Below are 23,714 nucleotides of genomic sequence, written 5' to 3' on the forward strand. Positions count from 1 at the left end.
AAACCTTGGAGGGGACCGCAGATGTGGGGACCCCCCTCTCCTTGGGCAACCGGTGCAATGGACATCGAGTGGATCTAATTAATAGTGTGAGAGTCCAGTCCATAGTGGGGGAAAAAAATCAAACAAGCAAAGACACTTAAAAGGTGTGTTATTGTTTGTGCTATGGCGCCATCTTGTGGACGAGTTTGTGTTAGAATAATAATGTGTAAGTTATCACATAACTTTAGTATCCTTAAAGTCCGTTGCTATAGTTATTAGCTATTGTGCTCAAGCTGTACTTTTTCTATCTGTGCAAGGACAAAACTTCTTGTCTGAGGGGTGGCCTCAGCCGCAGATATTATCTTTGTTTTAGCCTGCTAAATGAAGATAAGATGACAGCATGCAGACGAAGCAGAAACAAGGCAATCACAAGGCCCCAGCACATTCCGTCACGTATTGTGCGTACTGGAAGTTGCTTTGCATGAAATGTGTGGCCACTCCTTTTAGAGGCGGACTCAGTGATGCAACCAGGGACCTCCCAAATAAATAGAGGAGCGCGTGGGACTGTTAGCTCAGAGCGTGGTGGGAGATTGTAACTGAGCGTGCAATCCCAAACGTCTCTCCTCATTGAGCCAAATTGAACTCTGTCTCTGCATGATTCCTTGCTTCTTGTCGGTTTAATAGATGTCATCAGTGTTTGAACCTGACAACTGTCCACGCTAAAAGCTCATCTAAACAAGGCGGCCTGTACGACTTTTCAATTGTACACAGTCGAAGCAGTAATAGTACACGCAATTTCATTCTTTGCACATGCAGTTTAGCGATGGGTATTTGGGTCTCAGCAAATCAGGCCTTTAGTACGTGTGTCTAGTATGTGTGCTTAGCTGTTGTGTAGCTGCTAAATCCCAGTAGCCTATAGATTACCGTGTTTTCCTTTTGTAAATAAGTTGACTAAAATAGAAGACCAGACTTGTGTCTTTATTGACTTTGCACAAGCAAACACGTAAGAGGACTGCCTATATCGGACATTTTACATGCAAGCTGATATAATGCTGTGGAGGGAAAGTGCAGTCAGCGCTGCCTGTAGGAGGAAAAGTCACCGCCGCTGTCCACGGTACTGAGGACGAGCACCAGCGGGCTGGTGATTCGATTTCACAGGTGGTACGTGTTAATCTAATCATCTGTTGTCTTTAACAGTAAGCGGCCGGGAGCAGAGCGAGAGAGAGGATTGGGACACGACATGCCGAAAGACATTTTGAAAAGATCTTGTGAAAAAACATTAAAACTTTGTTAAACCTGCAAGCTTGGCTCTTGTGGCGTGTCTACAGTGGAGCTGCTAGGAAGCGACTTCCACAAATGTTTTATTTTTTTTTGCTATTATCGGACCGATTGGGGAAGCCCTAGTTTTAGCTTCAGATCAGCGGGCTTGCTTGTGTTTTGTTTTTATTCCTGTTGATACATTTGCCAAACAACGTGTCGCTGGGCAGAACGATGACATCGTCCTAAAATATGGCCGTACCCTTCTCCAAGTGTCCAGTTAATGTTTCTGCAGACTTCAACTGACGATGAAATAACCTTAACTGTGACAATTTGATCAAGACGACGACACGCGACCCATCGCTGCTATTCAGATGAAATACTTTTTAAATACCGCAAATCAACTCCAGAGGAAAAACAAGCCCTCCGCAGCAAAGAATTAGCCCGCTTTCATTTGCTGGCTGGTGTTACAGAAGAAGTAATGGACCTTGCATCATTATTCGTCTCAATTAACACGTTGATTGAGGATGTCGGACTTGGACGCCAGACCCTTCCTTCGCTGGCAACTCAGCCCTTAAAAAAGGCAAATAACTTAGACGGCATGTGACTGTTACAGGTCAAGTGTTGGCCCGAAAGTATTCACAAGTCATTACTTTTTGATTCCTCCCGTTCATGGAACGTTAGCGCATTCCTGCGTGACTCATCGCTGATTAATGACTTTGTCCCTTTTCCACCGACACATACATTCACTTCTTGGAGTTCGCAATCGAAAGCAGGAGATTAAATCAAACCGTCTTGTTCTGAGGGCAAATTAGAACGCTCTGTCTTTTTAACTCATATTTGCCAACCCTCCCGTTTTTAGCGGGAGACTCCCGGTATTCAGCGCCTCTCCCGATAACCTCCCGGCAGAAATTTTCTCCCGACAAACTCCCGGTATTCAGCCGGAGCTGGAGGCCACGCCCCCTCCAGCTCAATGCAGACCTGAGTGGGGACAGCCTGTTCTCACGTCCGCTTTCCCACAATACAAACAGCTTGCCTGCCCAATGACGTCATAACTGTAGAATGATCGAGGGCGAGTTCTTGGTTTCTTATGTGGGTTTATTGTTAGGCAGTTTCATTAACGTCCTCCCAGCGCGGTAACAACACACAACAACAGCAGTCACGTTTAGTCTACCGTAAAGCAGTTTTTCTGCCGTAAACAGCAATGTTGTGACACTCTTAAACAGGACAATACTGCCATCTACTGGATAGCCTCCAGAACACTGAAATTCAAGTATTTCTTTTATTTATATGCATAATAAAATATATATATATATATATATATATATATATATATATATATATATATATATATATATATATATATATATATATATATATATATATATATATATATATATATATATATATATATATATATATATATATATATATGAAATACTTGAGTTGGTGAATTCTAGCTTAAATATATTCCCCTCTTAACCACGCCCCCGCCCCACACCCGACCACGCCCCCCCCCACCTCCCGGTATCGGAGGTCTCAAGGTTGGCAAGTATGTTTTAACTAACTTTGCAGGTATACACCTCAGCGTCAAATATTTTGTTAGTTGACGAATGCTACCTGTTAGCATGCTAACGTTAGTATGGTCATTTTTTTTTGTTCGTTGTGCAGGACTACACCTCAGAGTCAAATATTTTGGTACTTGACGAATGATACCTGTTAGCATGCTAACGTTAGTATGGTAGCTTTATTTTATCACTAATTTTGCAGGTATACACCTCACACACGTTACAGTTAGCATGCTAACATTAGCATACTAGCTTTTTTGTTTAATTTACCAGGTATAGTGTCATATATTTTGGCATTTTACTAATCTAACTGTAAATCATTCCCAGCTTTTTTAGCCAATTTTGCTAATATTTTTAGTTACATTATTATGGTAGCTTTTTTTGTTAATTTTGCAGGTGTACACCTCAGTGTCAAATAGTTTGTTGCTTGAAGAACGATACCTGTTAGTATGGTAGCTTTTTTGTTAATTTGGCAGGAATGAACCTCAGCGTCAAATATTTTGTTACCTGACGAATGATACCCGTTAGCATGCTAATGTTAGTACGGTAGCTTTTTTTTCTCACTAGTTTTGTAGATATACACCTCAGCTTCAAATATTTTGTTACTTGACGAACGATACCTGTTAGCATGCTTTTGAAACTTTTTTGATTTAAACTTTTATTAGTAGATTGCACAGTTCGGTACATATTCCGTACAATTGCCCACTAAATGGTAACACCCGAATAAGTTTTTCAACTTGTTTAAGTCGGGGTCCACGTAAGGTTAGTATGGTAGCTTTTTTTTCCTCACTAATTTTGCAGGTACAGTATACACCTCAGCGTCAAATATTTTGTTACTTGACAACTGTTTGCATGCTAACGTTAGTATAGTAGCTTTTTATTTTAGCTAATTTTTTAGTTATACAACTCAGTAATATATTTTGGTACTTGACACATGTTACAGTTAGCATGCTAACATTAGCATGCTAGCTTTTTTGTTTAATTTACAAGGTATAGTGTCATATATTTTGGCATTTTACTAATCTAACTCTCAAAAGCATGCCAGCTTTGTTAGCCAATGTTGCTCATATTTTTAGTTACGTTAGTATGGTAGCTTTTTTTGTTAATTTTGAAGGAATGAACCTCAGAGTCAAATATTTTTTTACCTGACGAATGATACCCGTTAGCATGCTAAGGTTAGTTTGGTAGCTTTTTTTTGTTAGCTAATTTTTCAGCAATACACCTCAACGTCAAATATTGTGTTAGTTGACGAATAATATTGTGTTAGTTGACGAATGATACTAGTTAGCATGTCAACGTTAGTATGGTAGCTTTTTTTTCTCACTAATTTTGCAGGTATACACCTCAGCGTCAAATATTTTGTTACTTGACAAATGATACCTTTTAGCATGCTAACGTTAGTGTGGTAGCTTTTTTTTCTCACAAATTTTGCCGGTAGACACTTTAGCGTCAAATGTTGTGTTACTTGACGAATGATACTAGTTAGCATGCTAACGTTAGTATGGTAGGGGGGGTTTTCTCACTAATTTTGCAGGTATACACCTCAGCATCAAATATTTTGTTACTTGACAAATTATACCTGTTAGTATGCTAACGTTAGTATTAGAGATATTATCGGCCGATAAATGCTTTAAAATGTAATATCGGAAATTATCAGTATCGGTTAAAAAAGAAATTTTTTAAATTTTTTAAATTTTTTTTAATTTTATTAAATCAACATAAAAACACAAGATACACCTACAATTAGTGTACCAACCCAAAAAAACCTCCCTCCCCCATTTACACTCATTCACACTCATTTACACAAAAGGGTTGTTTCTTTCTGTTATTAATATTCTGGTTCCTACATTATATATCAATATATATCAATACAGTCTGCAAGGGATACAGTCCGTAAGCACACATGATTGTGCGTGCTGCTGGTCCACTAATAGTACTAACCTTTAACAGTTAATTTTACTCATTTTCATTAATTACTAGTTTCTATGTAACTGTTTTTATATTGTTTTACTTTCTTTTTCATTCAAGAACATGTTTTTAATTTATTTATCTTATTTTATTTTTATTTTTATTTTAAAAAGGACCTTATCTTCACCAGACCTGGTTGTCAATGAAATTAGATTGTTTAAAGGGTTCTTAGAACCAGGTCCAATAACCTTGTTACTTTGTTTAATGCATCCAGCGGGGCATCACAACAAAATTAGGCATAATAATGTGTTAATTCCACAACTGTATATATCGGTATCGGTTGATATCGGAATCGGTAATTAAGAGTTGGACAATATCGGAATATCGGGTATTGGCAAAAAAGGCATTATCGGACATCTCTAGTTAGTATGGTAGTTTTTTTTGTAATTTTGGGAGTTCGGAATCGAAAGCCGGAGATGAAACCAAACCGTCTTGTTCTGCGGGCAAATGAGAACGCTCAGTCTTAGCATCCAGACGTCACACCTTCCTGGGAGACCATATTCCCTCGTGGGTGCGTGGCAATCCAGATTTCTTCCCAATTCCCTGACAAAAGATCTTCTGGGTACCCCCCCGCCCGCCCAAGTCACTCCGGTGGCCCAGCTGTGACTAATGGTGAGACTCCCACTGGTATCACAGGGTGGGCAACTTCAGAGAGAACACCCTGGGGGCACGCAAACACACACACTCCACTGAGGCGCACACAAACACACACAACTCCCTCTCGGTTACTCACACCCTCTGCCTTAAAAAATTGCAATTAAGCACCACTTTTAACATTTTGGCACCGACGCTTCTCGGTCCCCTTGTGCTTGTTTTGCTTTTGTTTTCCCATCGGTTGTGCTTATTTATGAGTGGATTCGCCTTTTCCTCCCTCGCTCTCGGCCAAGTCGGTCTCGGATCGCTGCGACTGCTGACTCATTATCAAAACAGCCCGAATGATGCAAGCGATCAATGACAGCATAAAGCCACCTCTTTGTCACCCGTGATGAGCCCGGGTGGGAAGTCTCGGGAGGACAGACGCCCCCCCCCACCACCACCACCACTGCACAAACATTTCATGCCAGCAGTCAAAAGTCTGGCTGTGGAAGTGGGGTCTCAGCCAAACATCCCACTGCTGCTGCATTGGCTGTTATTGCCCAGGTTATGAATAAACAAATGAGCAACACTGCTGACAGTAAAGGTGAAAATATTGCAACTACGGGTGTCAAAAAATATAGATTTTCCAATGAATCGCGATTCTTACTTGCAGGCCTGGCCCTAACCAATCTGGCGCCCTAGGCAAGATTTTAGGTGGCGCCCCCCCCCCCCCCCACATCGGCAGTGAAGTGTATATACTCACAAGAAACCGAATAGCTTTGTCTTTGACCTTTTTTTTTTACTTAAAGAAAGCAAATTAACATATTATATGAGAATGTTATGTTATGATTATCTTTAACCAAATCACAGCAGTACTCAAATTAAAAAACAGCATTCCCTCTCATGTGATATTGCTTGATTAACATTAATGATGTGCACTTTAACAACTAGGCTTACAACTGTACCTAATATATAAAGGGGTGGAAAAGTGATTATTACCTGCAGGGCAAACATTCGCTAACCAGAAGGCAATAACAATGTAAACAAAAAACACCTGCTTAAAAGATCTAATACAAATGTCCCTGAGGAATGTAAGGTGGGAGTACTGTAATTACCTAACGTTACATTATTATTTTCCATAACAATTTAGCCCCCTCCACAATATTAACCCGACGTTAAAACAGAACTAGATATTTATTGATTAGCAATTGCCGAATCATGTAACATTAGCTTAATGCTAAAAAGCCAAGTTACTATCACATTCTGTAACAGACAAATAATTTCATGTAGGCTAACGTTACCTACCTGCTACCTCTGTCTTTTTCTCGTTTCCCCTCCTCTTCTTTTCTCTTTTTTCTTCCCTGGGCACCTGACAGTTTTGGCCGTTTTGACATCTTGTGTTGATTTTTTGATGTGGTAAGAGTCATGATACGGGAAGGGAGGGGGCGCACCGTGCGGGGGGATGGGAGGGGGGGGCGTAATGTTGTAACAAATAATATTTCTATTAAATAGGCTTTACTTTGCATTTTAATTAACGTGGGATTATTTTTTGTATTTAGAAATAATAGTACCAACTTTTTTTCTTTTTTTTTTCTCCAACATTTGTGGCACTGGCGTGGCGCCCCCTGATGGACGGAGCCCTTAGCATTTGCCTATACGGCCTATGCCACGGGCCGGTCCTGCTTACTTGTAACGATTATTAATCGATTTTTAAAAAATATTTTTATTTTATTTTATTTTATTATAAACCCTGTTCTGCCACTCAACTTTTCCAGTTCTTTGAAGAAAAAAAATGCATGTCGTACCTTTCCTCACCCAGGCTGGCTCATGTCCCTGATGCTTGATGACGTAACAGCAGCGATGTTTCCCTTTGACCACATCGTCCCATTGAACCACGGCCACAGAATCGGAGTCTGTGCATCGACCTCGTCGCTCAAACAAAGAAATCTGAGCTGAAGTGAAAAATAAAGCGCTGACCTGGGGAAAAAAAATAAAAATGAAGCTAACCTCATCAATCAAAACAAACTTTATTTATATAGCACTTTTCATGCACATGGAAGTGGCAAGCACAAAGTTCTATACAAAACAAAACAAAACAAAAAAAAAAACAATAATAGAAGAAGACAAGAAAACACACACAAACACACACAATAACAAAGCAAAAACAAAACATGGCACGGCACTGTGGATTTGAGGTAAAACGCCACCTTTGAGGCATCCACACTGGAGAATAACTAAAATTAACATTGTACATGTACATATATTTATCACGTTTTATACAATATACATACTACACAACTAAATATATATATATGTAATATATATAGATACATACATATATGCAGTAATACATATATATATACACACACACATACATACATGACATCACATGGACAAATATAACATCTTCTGGAGGAAAGTTCTGTGGTCAGATGAAACTAAAATTGAGCTGTTTGGCCACAATACCCAGCAATATGTTTGGAGGAGAAAATATGAGGCCTTTAATCCCAGAAACACCATCCCTACCGTCAAGCATGGTGGTGGCAGTATTATACTCTGGGCCTGTTTTGCTGCCAATGGAACTGGTGCTTTAAATGGGACAATGAAAAAGGAGGATTACCTCCAAATTCTTCAGAACAACCTAAAATCATCAGCCCGGAGGTTGGGTCTTGGGCGCAGTTGGGTGTTCCAACGGGACAATGACCCCAAACACACGTCAAAAGGGGTAAGGAATGGCTAAATCGGGCTAGAATTAAGGTTTTAGAATGGCCTTCCCAAAGTCCTGACTTAAACGTGTGGACAATGCTGAAGAAACAAGTCTATGTCAGAAAACCAACACATTTAGCTGAACTGTACTAATTTTGCCAAGAGGAGTGGTCAAAAATTCAAGCAGAAGCTTGCCAGAAGCTTGTGGATGGCTACCAAAAGCGCCGTATTGCAGTGAAACTTGCCAAGGGACATGTAACCAAATATTAACGTTGCTGTATGTATACTTTTGACCCAGCAGATTTGGTCACATTTTCAGTAGACCCATAATAAATTCATAAAAGAACCAAACTTCATGAATGTTTTTTGTGACCAACAAGTATGTGCTCCAATCATTATATCACAAAAAAATAAGAGTTGTAGAAATTATTGGAAACTGAAGACAGCAATGACATTATGTTCTTTACAAGTGTATGTAGACTTTTGACCACGACTGTGTATATATACATATACATACATTCATATATATACTGTATACATATTTGTACATATTATATATATATATATATATATATATATATATATATATATATATATATATATATATATATATATATATATATATATATATATATATATATATATATATATATATATATATAAATACATATGTATATGTATATATAAGTATATGTATATATATATATGTATACTGTATATATATGTGTATATATATATATATATATATATATATTTATAAATATATACATATATAAATATATATATATATATATATATATATATATATATATATATATATATATATATATATATATATATATATATATATATATATAGTACAAAACATACGACAAAACAAATGTAAAAAATAATGTGCGTGTGTCACCTGTCCACCAATGTCACCTATAGTGAGGACAGCATGATCTGGGTTGGAGGTATTAGTCCAGTAGTCCAGACACCATGGAGTAAACTTCATCCCCTGATGACAGTTATACAAATAAGAACATTGGAATATCGACTATTTTTTAATCTTTTTTTTACCTGGAGTTTGTACGTGCAGCTGAAGTCCATTTTAGACAGCATGTCATAAAAACACACTTCCTTACTTGTGAACGATACAGCAATCTGTGTGCAAGCATAAAAAAAAGTGAGTATTAGAATACAAAACTTGTAGAAAAGTACTTTTATGAGTGGTGTGGAGAATGCATATATTTTTAAGAGTTATTTCTTTATTCATAGTAATGTTTAAAGCAGCTAATATTTTCCCATGTGTACTCTTTTTGCTTGTATTTTATGTCCGCAAGTAAACTCTGTGCTTTACCTTGAAGGGGTTGGAATGTGGGAGTATAGCATACTCCCTTTTTACCTTATCAGTATTAGAACAATGAGGCTGTATTCCTTTCTGGGCAAGGTGGGGGCTGTTTTCGTATTCAATAAGTTGTCTCTTTCCATTTGGCTTTCAGACCGCATCTAGATGCCGCTATTAACGGACTGTAGGACTGGTCTCCTAAAGCTTTTGTAAAACTTGATAATATTATTATTCTGTCTTGATGGTCCTTCTTACTCAACATCTATGTCATCTGAAAGAATTTGGGATTGACCAGTGACTTTAATTCCCTGAGAGGAAGACTGGTCAGACGCAACAGTGGCCAAAAAGATATTGCTAAGAGGAACTGAGGGCGTTAATCGTTTTGCAATGCAGTCTGCTGAAAATTATGGAAAGTGCCACACTACATAGCAACTGACGCCGTGGTCAAAGTAGGATTTTATACACAATTTCTAAGGGGAAAAAACCTCAAATCTAGTGAAACTATCCGTCCATGCAGCTAGTTGATTTTACTCAATAAAACATCCTGAATTTAAACTTGAGTATCTAGAAATTAGCAGGACTTTTAAGATAGTATAAAAGTATTTTATTCTGAACATACTTATTACTGAAAAACCTTTTGGTTCCTGGATCAATAGGTTCCTGTTCCTTCCGTGCAGGAACCATAGAAAAAGATGTGGTGGATGCATAATCACCTTGTGTAAATTGTGCAGCAGCACCACATCTGTCACCCACAGGTCCTGGGGCCGGACTGTACTGTTTTGCAGTCGTTGGGTGGTCCGTAGCGACATGTCAGCGCCGTCACGAAGACCCACAGATCCTCCTTGACTCACCGTTACGTACTGACCCCAACTCTTGATGTACAACACCTGAAGACACCAGAAGACGAGAGTCAGGATTCTTTACTGGTGTTATGCACCTTTATTTGAGCAAATGTTAATCCATGTTTTATGCGATGTGTTGGCGGACCCCCAAGGCGTCATTTGGGAGGGGACACAACTTACGTTTTGACATTCTCGAGGCCGAAAGACTAAAGTGGTGCGCCATCACTTTATTCACAGCTGTCGGCACTTTTGGCGGACAGTTCATTTGCATACTAATTGATAGATGGTAAACTTTCAGGAGTGTTATCTGGAAGAGGGACAGCCATTAACAATGTTCTAAGGTCAGCAGAGTTATGGATTCTCCAGCTTGTCAATGTCAAAGTGTTGTTTTTTTTCCCACAGAACAGCTGCAAAGAATCATTTCTGTAAAGCAGAGCTGTCCAAACTTTTAATTTGCTCACGCATTTGTTTACAAAGTGGTGACCCTCGCCCCATCCTTGTTTGTGAATGACTGAGCATTTCATGGAAGCTGCTTTTATACCCAATCATGGCACCCACCTGTTCCCAATTAGCCTGTTCACCTGCGGGATGTTCCAAATAAGTGTTTGATGAGCATTCCTCAACTTTCTCAGTCTTTTTTGCCACTTGTGCCAGCTTTTTTGCAACATGCTGCAGGCATCAAATTCCAAATGAGCTAATATTTGCAAAAAATAACAAAGTTTACCAGTTCAAACTTTAAGTATCTTGTCTTTGCAGTCTATTCAATTAATCATAGGTTGAAAAGGATTTACAAATCATTGTATTCTGTTTTTATTTACCATTTACACAACGTGCCAACTTTACTGGTTTTGGGGTTTGTATGTGTATATATATATATATATATATATATATATATATATATATATATATATATATATATATATATATATATATATATATATATATATATATATATATATATATATATATATATATATATATATATATATATATATATATATATATATCTGTTGATATAAAGTTAAACATAAACTTTTTTTTTATGTTTTATGCCCTTCTTATAAAATAAAACCCTGTTTTTTGGAGGAAGAAAAAAACAAAAACACAAAATATTCAATATGAGTGAAATGTTTTTTCGCATCTATTTTTTTGTTACTTTGTTACTTACAAACTTTTATAGTACTTTTCGTTGTTTGTTTTTTGCCCTTTTTGTCAATGAAAACGTTGTTTATTATAATGCAAACACACAAAATAGTGGAATAGTTGATGTGAAGTAACTGGAGCCTTCAATAGGTCAATAAATCATAACAACATTGATTTTGATTCATTAGTAGTTTTGGAGCAATGACAGTTGTAAAGAAAAAACATTTGTGGTATTTGTGTCAACAATACAATTTTTTCTCATTACATTACACCTGTTTGCTCTTTTATTCCACTGTTTCATGTTTTTTTTTTCTTTTTTTTTGTAATAGTATTTTTAGAATGTGCCGGGGGCCGTTAAACAATTAGATGCAGGCCTCAAAAGACCCCCAGGCTGCACTTTGGACACCCCTGCTGTAAATGAACACTAACATTGATCTCCATCCCTCCAGGAGATCAGCCATCTTTTACCTTCTGCACGGGGTCTCGGTGGGGGCAGGTCAGAGAACGAGGAGGCTTCCAGCGAGGCACGTTTCTCCTCATGCTGTGCTTGAGTTTTTCAGACAGCTGGTGCTGAAGAAAAGAGCACAGTCCTCCCCAGTCCACGCGGCCTTCTTCCTTTACAGCCTCGCTGTCGAGGAGGAGTCCACGGTGCGCCTGGCTGACAACCACACTGTCAAACAGGAAGCCGTACTCCTCTTCAGAGCCGCAGGAGAGCAATGTGGAGGCCAGGTGGATGAATTCGCTTCTGGACAAGGAGCCGGGCACCCCCGAGGAGTCCTGGGTCAATATGAGAAGCATTAGAAGAATATGTAAGACTTGAATCGAAGACTTGTTTCACTCTCAGTTCAATTCTTTATTGATAGCATGTTCTGCATGATATTACAGTAACAGCATTCTTTCGATTGTATTTTGTATTTAATATACAAAATACATGTATTCATATAATTATTCAAATTTTATTTATCCAGGATAAGACAATTAAGAACTGATTTTCATTTGCAATGCCCACCTAGCAAATAGGCAACGTTCCCATGTTAGATATATATATATATATATATATATATATATATATATATATATATATATATATATATATATATATATATATATATATATACAGACTTTAGCTCCAGACTTGTTTGTTTTAGATTGTCATTATTGCCACAAGTGGTTGAAAAATGTATTACAATTGAGGTCCATACGGTCCACAGATGAGGAACTGATATTTTTTGGCCCAAAAATTAGCCCCGGCCTTATGGTTAAGAAACACTGATCTAAATAGTGTACTTTTTTGCAGGCTCATAAAAAGTTTTGGAGCTGCAGGCCGTCCTTTTAATCATGAAGCATTTTTGTGAAAAGCTGAATGTGTTACTAAGGGACACCACAGTAAGGCATCAATTACATGACACCTCCTTGGGCGCTGTAATGTGACGCCATTAGTAAAGTGACAAAGGCTCACCAGGAAAAGACTACGCAGCTTCTCGTAGTCTTTAGTGTTCATCTTGCTCTCAAGCCGTGTCACCTCCATCCTGGTTCCCATGGCGACGCTGCAGAGCCGTCAATCAGTCGGCGGCATACCAACGCGCGACGTCTGCACTGAAGACCAATCACGGGGCGCTCGTTAGGGCCTGATGAAGAAAATGAGATGTTCCAGGCTTTAATAACCGCAATCCACATGTTCCACGTCGCCACAATCATTCAGCGGGAATCGTTCCGAGCGGAGTTAATTTGTCATGGATGTTGGCTGTTGCATGCTGAATAGCTGCTCAGTGTCACTGTCTAGGCTTGCTCAGGTCTTAAAAATAAGTTGAAGAGGCAGCAGGCTGCTGGACACGTTATTTGCCCGTAATGAGACATGGAATGGCGAACTGTAAATGCCGAGTAGATAAGCAGCAGGTATCACAGAACATACAAAGGTATGCTACTACCTGTATGTGCAGTAAGGATTTAAAAAGCATATTAGACATGATGAAAATGTTCCTTTATCTAATAAGTCCTTCAAAGGGTGGTAAAGCAGGTTGACAGAAACATTTTTACGAGGCGGATTCAGCGCAAGTGGCGTCAAATTGAGCCGAGATTTAGATGACAGGACTTGTAATGTGAGCTAAGGCGGCTGCTGAAGCAGGCATAAACCACGGCGAGCTTATTGTGCTTTTCTGTTTACGCTGACAACAATGTGCATATGCTGTCTAATGGCAATACAACCATACTACACCACATCAACTTTCTTTATAAAGCCTTTTAAAAAGAACCACTGTTGAAAATCAAACCTTTTTTGCTGTTTTGTGGGTTTAAACCAGGGGTGTCGAACTCACTTGAGCTTAGGGGCCACATGGAAGAAAATCTATTCCCCAAGTGGGCCAGACTGGTAAAATCATGGCATGATAACTTAAAAATAAAGACACCTTCAGATTGTTTTGTTTAAAAAAAGACCAAGCACATTCTGAAAATGTACAAATTAGGGTTGTCCCGATACCAATATTTTGCTACCGGTACCGGTACTTCAGTGCGCTCCTCTGAGCACACCTCTGGACACGCCCACGGGCGTTGCCCCGCTGCGGCCGCGCCCAAGCGCTCAATCTGCAATCAAGGCACCTCACACTATTTAGACCAGCGCGTCCTGCGTTCCAGTGCCAGAACGTAGCTACTTGTATTGTACAGTAAGCCCACACGTCTCTAGCTCTCTTTCCATGTGCCTTTCTTGCTCTACGTGTTTCCCCTCCTCGGTGCTCATTTTGTTTTGTCCTGTTTCGTCGTTCCGCAGCTTCTGTCTGTTCCCTGGATTCGAGATGTGCGTCTCGTCTCCCCGGACTCCCCCTGGACTTCTTGCTGCCTTCCCAGATCTCGACATCTCGCCTGCCCACGGACCTTGGCACCTCTCTCCTGCCCTCGACCTCTCGCCTGCCCACGGACTTCCGAGCCTGCCTTGCCCTCTCTGGACTTCCGCATTAATTCCGCAGTTAATTACATCACATAGTCGCACACCACACATTTTGGTTAGCTTCACACGTCATACTCTTGTACTAATAAACACGCCTAAGGCTAAGCGACGCCCCTGTCTCGGTGCCGTCTCCTTCTCCACTGTACCATTACATGGATACGGTTAATATTGATAGTGCTATCTCATGATCGTCTGCTATCTAATGAAGATGATGTACATCACCTTGACCGGGTCACTTGTAAAGTAGCTTGCCTGCTGAAAAAGTGTGGGCACCTCTGCTTAAAAACATTCATCTGCATAGCGCAGTGGTCGCCAACCCAACATGTTGAAAGGGCCATATTGGACCAAAAATATATTTTTTTAAATCTTTCTTGAGCCGCAAAAAATTAAAAGCCTTATATAAGTGTTATAATGAAGGCAAAACATTATGTAAGTGTCTATATTAGCTATATTAGCCTACTATCAAAGGCTGACGCAAATCTTCGTTGACAGAAATGTTGTATTTAAATAGTTTTTCTACACATTTTTGCAACACTGGAAATCATTAGCAAAATGGAGGCTTCTCACAGGATGAGATAACTTCTGGAAAGTACAGGCTCAGAATGGCCAAAGGTATAGATGTGTGTGTCCAAGTTAAAGGAAACGGCACATTGTCTTCTTCTAATGGATTCATTACAATCTTTGCAAGCTGGGTAACGTTTGCTGTGGTCTGGAACAACATGGCACACGAACAACTATGAGAAAGGCAGCCAATATTACATACAGATAATGTGTCATGAGACATGCAAATATAAATTAAATACACATAGGACGTAAAGGAAATTAAATGAGCTCAAATATACCTGCAAACGAGGCATAATGATGCAATATGTACATACAGCTATCCTAAATAACATGTTAGCATCGATTAGCTAGCAGTCGTGGTTTGACGAAATATGCCTGATAAGCACTCCAGCAAATCAATAACATCAACAAAGCTCACCTTTGTGCCTTAACGCACAGCATAAAATGTTTGGTGGACAAATTGAGACAAAGAAGGAGTGGCATAAAACAGTGGTCCCCAACCACCGTGCCGGTACCGGGCCGCACAAGAAATAAAATTTAAAAAAACATTTTTTTTATTTTTTTTATTTTTTTTTATGTACTTTTTAAATCAACATAAAAAACACAATATATACATTATATATCAATATAGATCAATACAGTCTGCAGGGATACGGTCCGTAAGCACACATGATTGTATTTATTAATGACAAAAAATAAAATGTTCAAGCGTTGACCGCTCCACAGCTACAAAAAGGTTGGGGACCACTGGCATAAAACACGTCTTTCTGTGGCAGCGTCGGAGAAAGTTATACATGTAAACAAACTACGATGAGGAGGGAGGGTTTTTGGGTTGGTGCACTAACTGTAAGTGTGTCTTGTGTTTTTTATGTTAATTTAATAAAAAAATTAAATTAAATAAAAAAAACTGCGATGAGTTCAAGGATCGCTGAAAGTAGTAGGACAAAACGGTGCTTGCCAAATACTCTCATCAGTGAAGCGTGTATAACAAACAGTGGGATTTCTAACAATTAGGAAGGTTTGTGTCGTGTTTGTTCTCCTACAGAAAATATATAAAAACCAAAAAATATATTTTTATATTATATTTTTCCATTTTCACACACATCTCTGAAAGAGGTCCAGGGAGCCACTAGGACGGCGCTAAATCCGCGGGTTGCTGACCCCTGGCATAGCGTGTTAGACGTTGAACATAACACCCAAAATAAATTACTTCAGTCAGACTGGCCACTGAAATTCAGACTTACCAAGAAATCCGACGTCTCCAAGTAGTCGCACAAGTTTGGAAGGCCAGCGAGTCGTCTCTGATGTTGGTCGGGAAGACACGGTGCATTCTCAAATATATGAAAGCTCCTCAACGGCGGCCTTCATCGCGTCTTGCATCCTGCATGTAGACTGGCAGCTTTGAACACAAAAAACAACAACCCAGTATGCTGCACACACACACACACACACACACATCCACAGAGGGTTAACAAACTGCCCTGAAGGGCCAGACATTGCCACACACACACACACACACACACACACACACAATTCTGTTCTTTTATTAGTCCTACTTGCCAAAGACCCATACACGTTTCCTGGCAACCAAGTAGTCAAAAAGAATTGTGTTTGCGAGGCCCGGCCCTATAGTCTGGTTTCAAGACAATGTCTGTTACGTCAATTTTCGGATTAGGGCGCTGGATAGCAACCCACCGACACACAAAATGACACAACAACACAAATAAAACTTGTCTTACCGTCAGAACATTTGACGGAAGAGAGTAGGGACCTGAAGTGGAGCAAACCTGAAACGCACAAACTCACAAAGGGCTTTATTGGTGTCATTCAAACCATAGGTGCCGATCTACATTTCTGCCAGTGGGTGCTCGGTGTGTGTGTGTGTATTAGTGTTGTCCCGATACCAATATTTTGGTACCAGTACCGGTGCCAAAAGTATTTCGGCACTTTTCGGTACTATTCTAAATAAAGGGGACAACAAAAAATTTAATTATTGGCTTTATTTTAACAAAAAAATCTTACATATGTTTCTTATTGCAATTTTGTCCTTAAATAAAATAGTAAACATACAAGATAACTTGTCTTTTATTAGTAAGTAAACAAACAAAGGCTCCTAACTTAGCTGCTAACATATGCAGTAACATATTGTGGCATTTTCCATTCTATTATTTTGTCAACATTATTAAGGACAAGTGGTATAAAATGAATTATTAATCTACTTGTTCATTTACTGTTAATATCTGGTTATTTTCTGTTTCAACATGTTCTATCTACACTTCTGTTAAAATGTAATAATCACTTATTCTTCTGTTGTTTGGATGCTTTACTTTAGTTTTGGATGATACCACAAATTTGGGTATCAATCCGATACCAAGTCATTACAGGATCATACATTGGTCATATTCAAAGTCCTCATGTGTCCAGGGACATATTTCCTGAGTTTATAAACATAATATACATTTTTTTTTAAACTAAAGAAGATTTTGTGATGTTAAAAAATATCGATGTAATCGCCTAGATACGCTATTGTACGTGGTATCATTACAGTGGATGTTAGGTGTAGATCCACCAATGGCGTTTGTTTATATTGTAGCGTCCCAGAAGAGTTGGTGCTCCAGGGAAATCTGGGAATTTTGTATGTAGTGTTTATGTTGTGTTGCGGTGCAAATATTCTTCCAAAATGTGTTTGTCGTTGTTGTTTAGTGTGGTTTCACTATAAGGCACATGTTTATGACAGTGTTGACATTGTTCATACTGCCACCCTTAGTGTCACATGTATGGCTGTTGAGTGTGCAATGTGTTCAAAGTCAAGATGGAAACGTCATTAGATCATTATCGGGCACAATGAAATCTTCGTTAGACTTTGTTAATTATGAACTACATGAATTATGACTTTTTTGATATGTAAAACGGACTAAACTTACCACTAAATTAACAACAAGATTGATTTTTCAAAAATTAATTTAAAGATTGAAAGTTGCCATCAAGCCCACGTGGGTGCTCGGCGCCTATGATTCAAACGCTTTGGAGAGGTCTCCTGTGGACTAGCAATTCTGTGCGGGGTTTGTAAAAGGAAAACTAATAGAAATTTCCAGTCTGAACGCCAATAACAGCTCCTGCAATACAGATATGATCTCCTCTCTCCTTCCCTTCTGCCTCAGTGACCACAATCCGGTCCTATGTGCGACTTAATGGCCTGGAATAACTCGAATTAGACGATTACGGCGGTCGTCAACGGTGACAGGATCACAAAATTAAGTCTCAGCCATTTCAATAATAAAGCTTTCAAAATTAACGCTATCACAATTGGATTACAGTGGTGCATGTAGGAGCCGGCGCGAGGCTCAAAATAGCCCCGCGCAAATCCACCGTGGAAAATCCACTATTGTACAGGGAGAAGAATGAAGTTGCCGCAGTGGGAAAACAGGAGGTCCGCGTCTCCGTGCTGGATGGAAGGGGAAGGGCAAGGACAGCGGAGAGGAAGTGAAGTACTTTCATTCAGCACAAAGATTTACTCTGGAAAATCTTCCTTTGACTCTTTGAACCTCGAACCGGGAGTTGGAGGAAAAGTTGTGTTACCGCTACTTTGGGGCTGTCACTAAGTCGGGGTTTTCGCAGCTTACTGCGGGGCTCGTTCTCCCGAAATGCAGATGGACCACTCCGGACATGATTTATTCTCAAAAATAACGCAAAGTACCAAAAACAGAAAACAAGCAAAAGGAATAATGTGCTGATCGCACTCAAAACTAAGCTACCACTTAGCATGGACTAGAAACAAGCAAAACTTACGTAGACAAGGCTACCACTTAGCATTGGCTAGGAGACAAGCAAAACTTACACTACCGTTCAAAAGTTTGGGGTCACCCAAACAATTTTGTGGAATAGCCTTCATTTCTAAGAACAAGAATAGACTGTCGAGTTTCAGATGAAAGTTCTCTTTTTCTGGCCATTTCCAGCGTTTAATTGACCCCACAAATGTGATGCTCCAGAAACTCAATCTGCTCAAAGGAAGGTCAGTTTTGTAGCTTCTGTAACGAGCTAAACTGTTTTCAGATGTGTGAACATGATTGCACAAGGGTTTTCTAATCATCAATTAGCCTTCTGAGCCAATGAGCAAACACATTGTACCATTAGAACACTGGAGTGATAGTTTCTGGAAATGGGCCTCTATACACCTATGTAGATATTGCACCAAAAAACAGACATTTGCAGCTAGAATAGTCATTTACCACATTGTATTTCTTTAAAGTTAAGACTAGTTTAAAGTTATCTTCATTGAAAAGTACAGTGCTTTTCCTTCAAAAATAAGGACATTTCAATGTGACCCCAAACTTTTGAATGGTAGTGTACGTTGACAGGTTGCATGAAGCAAACAATGACGCCGGAACTGAGCGTGGCGAGCAAGGTGAATAAATAGCTCTCTGATTAGTGGTTGACAGCAGCTGAGCGTGGGACCACTAACCAGAGGCAGGTGAACCCAATGAATCCCCATGGTGAACAAAATAAACCCAGGAGTGCACAAACCAGGAACTAAGGGAGACCAAAACTAATAGAACATAACAAAAACATGATCCTGACAACGGCTCATGACAGGGGCCCGAGGCAGAATTTTATTTTGAGGTCCCCTCATTCATGGGAAATGAATTGTTCAATGTATCTTTTGTACGGTATACCGGTACTAGTATAGTACCACGATACTAATCAATCATATTCAGTCCTATACCGCCTCTAAAAAGTACCGGTCCCCGCCATCAGTTCGTCATCCTTCTAGAAGTCGCCTGCTTTGACTTTGGTGGAGGTCTTTTCTCTACTCAGAGACAGTCTAGTTATATACGGTCATTACAAATCTAATGGTGGCCTTGAGACTTTTGGCCCGGTTGTGTAGATCTCAGTTGTCACCTGATTAGGGTCATCAGTCACAAGAGCACCGGGCAGCAAATTAAGAAGAGACGTAAATCAGCCAAGTACAGCAAATCTCAAGTTAGGGTCAAGTAGTTTGTTTACTGAACAAAAGTGCTTCGATTAAATCATGCTTGATCACGATTATAATTGTAAAGTGCATTGATCAGTAACGTCAATAATATCACGATGGCTACAAACTGTCTAAAAATAGAGAGAAGTCAATTCCTTTCAAAATGTCCAAGAGAGAATTTCTCTCTCAGGCAATAAAACAAGAGCTTTGAGATTTAGCCATTAATTAGTCAGAAATGGCTCTGTGGTCGAAGGCAGTTACCATGGCACTATGAATTATAGATGACAGACAAGGCCCAGCAGTGTCCAGCACTTTCTTAAAGGCCTACTGAAACCCACTACTACCGACCACGCAGTCTGATAGTTTATACATCAATGATGAAATCTTAACATTGCAACACATGCCAATACGGCCGGGTTAACTTATAAAGTGCAATTTTAAAATTCCCGGGAAACTTCCGGTTGAAAACGTCTAGGTATGATGACGTTTGGGCGTGACGTCAATGGTTGAAGCGGAAGTATTCGGACACCATTGTATCCAAATACAAACAGCTCTGTTTTCATCGCAAAATTCCACAGTATTCTGGACATCTGTGTTGGTGAATCTTTTGCAATTTGTTTAATGAACAATGGAGACTGCAAAGAAGAAAGCTGTAGGTGGGATCGGTGTATTAGCGGCTGGCTGCAGCAACACAACCAGGAGGACTTTGAGTTGGATAGCAGACGCGCTATCCGACGCTAGCCGCCGACCGCATCGATGATCGGGTGAAGTCCTTCGTCCTTCCGTCGATCGCTGGAACGCAGGTGAACACGGGTGTTGATGAGCAGATGAGGGCTGGCGTAGGTGGAGAGCTAATGTTTTTAGCATAGCTCTGTCGAGGTCTCGTAGCTAAGTTAGCTTCAATGGCGTCGTTAGCAACAGCATTGCTAGGCTTCGCCAGGCGGTAAAGCATTAACCGTGTGGTTACAGGTCCAGAGTTTGGTAGTATTGTTGATCTTCTGTCTATCCTTCCAGTCAGGGGCTTATTTATTTTGTTTCTATCTGCATTTAAGCACGATGCTATCATGTTAGCTCCGTAGCTAAAGTGCTTCGCCGATTTATTGTCGTGGAGATAAAAGTCACTGTGAATGTCCATTTCGCGTGTCGACTCTCATTTTCAAGAGGATATAGTATCCGAGGTGGTTTAAAATACAAATCCGTGATCCACAATAGAAAAAGGAGAAAGTGTGGAATCCAATGAGCCAGCTTGTACCTAAGTTACGGTCAGAGCGAAAAAAGATACGTCCTGCACTGCACTCTAGTCCTTCACTCTCACGTTCCTCATCCACAAATCTTTCATCCTCGCTCAAATTAATGGGGTAATCGTCGCTTTCTCGGTCCGAATCGCTCTCGCTGCTGGTGTAAACAATGGGGAAATGTGAGGAGCCCCTTCAACCTGCGACGTCACGCTACTTCCGGTACAGGCAAGGCTTTTTTTATCAGCGACCTAAAGTTGCGAACTTTATCGTCGATGTTCTCTACTACAATATCGCGAAATGATCAAGTATGACACATAGAATGGATCTGCTATCCCTGTTTAAATAAGAAAATTTCATTTCAGTAGGCCTTTAAGTAGGTGTTTCAGGAATAATATCCAAGTCTACTTGGCTTCATAGGCAAACCCATAACTGTCTGCCACAGTTTTGCTTAGTTCAATCAAAATAGATAAAGTTTTCTCGAAACTGTGGTGGTTGGAATGCAAAAGCTAAGAAGGGATTAAAACTTGGAACGAGCTAAAAGTGCTGAATCCAATCCTGTCGTCGACTACCTGATCTCGACCGCCGGCTACGTTGAGGCTGCGGTATCTCAGGAGCCTATGTTGCTGTTTTGAAGGCCTTCAGTATCGTGTGGGTTCGGTGGGCGACAAACACGTTGCGCACTCCGGGAGCGACCATGACGGAAAACACAAGGACACGAACATCTGTCATTGAGCAAAGAAACCAAGGCAACGATATTGATCCCGGAAAACACTTTGATCCACTTGCGAGGGAGAATGTCAGGCTTCAGAGAAAACAAGCCAGCGTGAATCCACTGGAAATGGGTCAAAGGAATTATTCAGGAAGGGCGGATTGCATAGGAAGCGGGCCTGTGATCAAACGACAAACATTTTACGTGGCGGCGACAGCTTTTGAGTGCGTGCTGGCAAGCGCAGCTCGAAAACGACGTTCACGCCGAGACAAAAAGGAACGTTCGGACTGAGGACGGAAGAAAAGAACAATTGCCGGCACAGCAAATAGACTAGAAAGCAGCGTCTTACTTTGCATCTTTGAAGAAGGCTTTGACAGAGTCGCTGAAACTCTTGGAAGTCTTTCTTGTGCCGCTCCAGCGCCTAACAAACACAGCCTTTCAACTCCGCTCCTTTCAAAGAAGTCGGAAAAAAGCGTTTTCATCATCATCTACTTACCTGTCTGTTTTGATACCGGTGCCTCCGGAAGATGGCGTTAACAATGTCTTGCAACGCGTTTATGGCACTGGCAATGTCTCTGTAGGGCACACACAAAAAAACAAAGCTTTGTTCTCAGGCAAAAATAACCATTATGTCCGTCAGACCACCGTTTTGCTTTCTTTCAACCCCAAAGAAACCAAATTCTTCTCTCGCATAACTACATTTTTTTCTTCCTCTGAATTGATTTTATTCAGAAGCCCTCAGGTGGGTAAGCAACTTAAGTGACTCAGTCAGAGCGTTAAATTCCATCAAAATAACAGCAAGGTGAGCCAAAAGAGAGTATGAATATGCACTTGGTACTTAGACCATATTAGAAGGAAAATATTTGTGTCTAATGTGAAACATTTGAATAAAAACAAATGTTACTAAAACCAGCAGGGGGGTAAATAATTCCACTATGAGACAAATGCCCTCTGTATACATAACCATCATATTTGATAAAACACATACAATCTCGCTAAAATAGTGCTGCTTTAGGGACACTGCCTCATGTCGCACCTCTTGCACACCTTTGCTCACCAAACAGGAAACAATTAGTAGATGTCCCGATCCCGATCATGTGATTCGACATTTGCCTTTTGTAAAAGTGTCCTATTATGAATCGTTTTCCCACATTTAAATCCTTCCTTGTGGTCTGCATAACATGCAATGGTGGTTCTTTGGTCAAAATGTTGCATTGATTATGTTTTGCAGACTGTTTTCAAGCCATTTTCTGACCGTCTCTTCAGGATGCGCCGTTTCGAAGGCGTTTTTTATGTGCCTCCACTTCGACAGTGTCTTCTCCCCGCCATCTTTGTTGAAGTCTTCAGCAATTCTATAGCAATTTTACTATATGCTACTAATATTTCTAGTCTTGCACCCATCACTGCTATCCTTGTCGATAGTGCCTTTTTAAGATGGTCAAGTCTGGGGAGATCAACAAAATTAAAGATTTGTACAATGACTACATTTTTGCCTCTTTCCAGCAGCTTTGTGATACATTTTCACTCTCTTTTTTAGATATCTACAGATCCACAGTTTTGTTCGTAATACTCTTCCGAGGTTTCCAAACTTACCGACGGACACAGTTTTAGATGGGGTTTTTTTCAAACCACTTTCGACTTTAAAAGAATCAATTACACGTATTTACCATAGTAATACTTGTATCTGAAGTGAAGTGAATTATATTTGTATAGCACTTTTTCTCTAGTGACTCAAAGCACTTTTACATAGTGAAACCCAATATCGAAGTTACATTTAAACGGCAGTGACTAGGATGGCGGAAGCGGGGCTCGAACCTGGAACCCTCAAGTTGCTGGCACGGCCACTCTACCAACCGAGCTATGCCGCCTCTGACTACGGTAGCCGTAATCAGCCGACAATACATCAAGCGGTGCGGCTTCA

General features: G+C 39.9%; 1 protein-coding gene across 10 annotated transcripts in view; it reads right to left on the reverse strand.

Annotated features, from left to right (window-relative positions):
- Positions 1–17,113, reverse strand: part of LOC133663586 (WD repeat-containing protein 49-like) — a 91,714-nt gene extending 74,601 nt beyond the window's left edge. For 8 of the 10 annotated variants that reach the window (XM_062068162.1, XM_062068161.1, XM_062068163.1 and 5 more), the window contains exons 1-7: positions 16,119–17,113; positions 12,829–12,997; positions 11,838–12,146; positions 10,098–10,271; positions 9,117–9,200; positions 8,962–9,054; positions 7,154–7,325 (exon numbers count right to left, since the gene is read on the reverse strand). In XM_062068162.1, the coding sequence (XP_061924146.1) occupies positions 7,154–7,325; positions 8,962–9,054; positions 9,117–9,200; positions 10,098–10,271; positions 11,838–12,146; positions 12,829–12,909 (913 nt within the window). In that variant the 5' untranslated portion in view covers positions 12,910–12,997; positions 16,119–17,113. Of the gene's footprint in view, positions 1–7,153; positions 7,326–8,961; positions 9,055–9,116; positions 9,201–10,097; positions 10,272–10,406; positions 10,536–11,837; positions 12,147–12,828; positions 12,998–16,118 lie in introns of those variants that run through there. The other 2 variants (XM_062068164.1, XM_062068168.1) reach the window with 2 other exon arrangements.
- Between the last annotated feature and the right edge of the window lie 6,601 nt (positions 17,114–23,714).

Source organism: Entelurus aequoreus, linkage group LG13, assembly GCF_033978785.1.
Source record: "Entelurus aequoreus isolate RoL-2023_Sb linkage group LG13, RoL_Eaeq_v1.1, whole genome shotgun sequence".
Lineage (NCBI taxonomy): Eukaryota > Metazoa > Chordata > Actinopteri > Syngnathiformes > Syngnathidae > Entelurus > Entelurus aequoreus.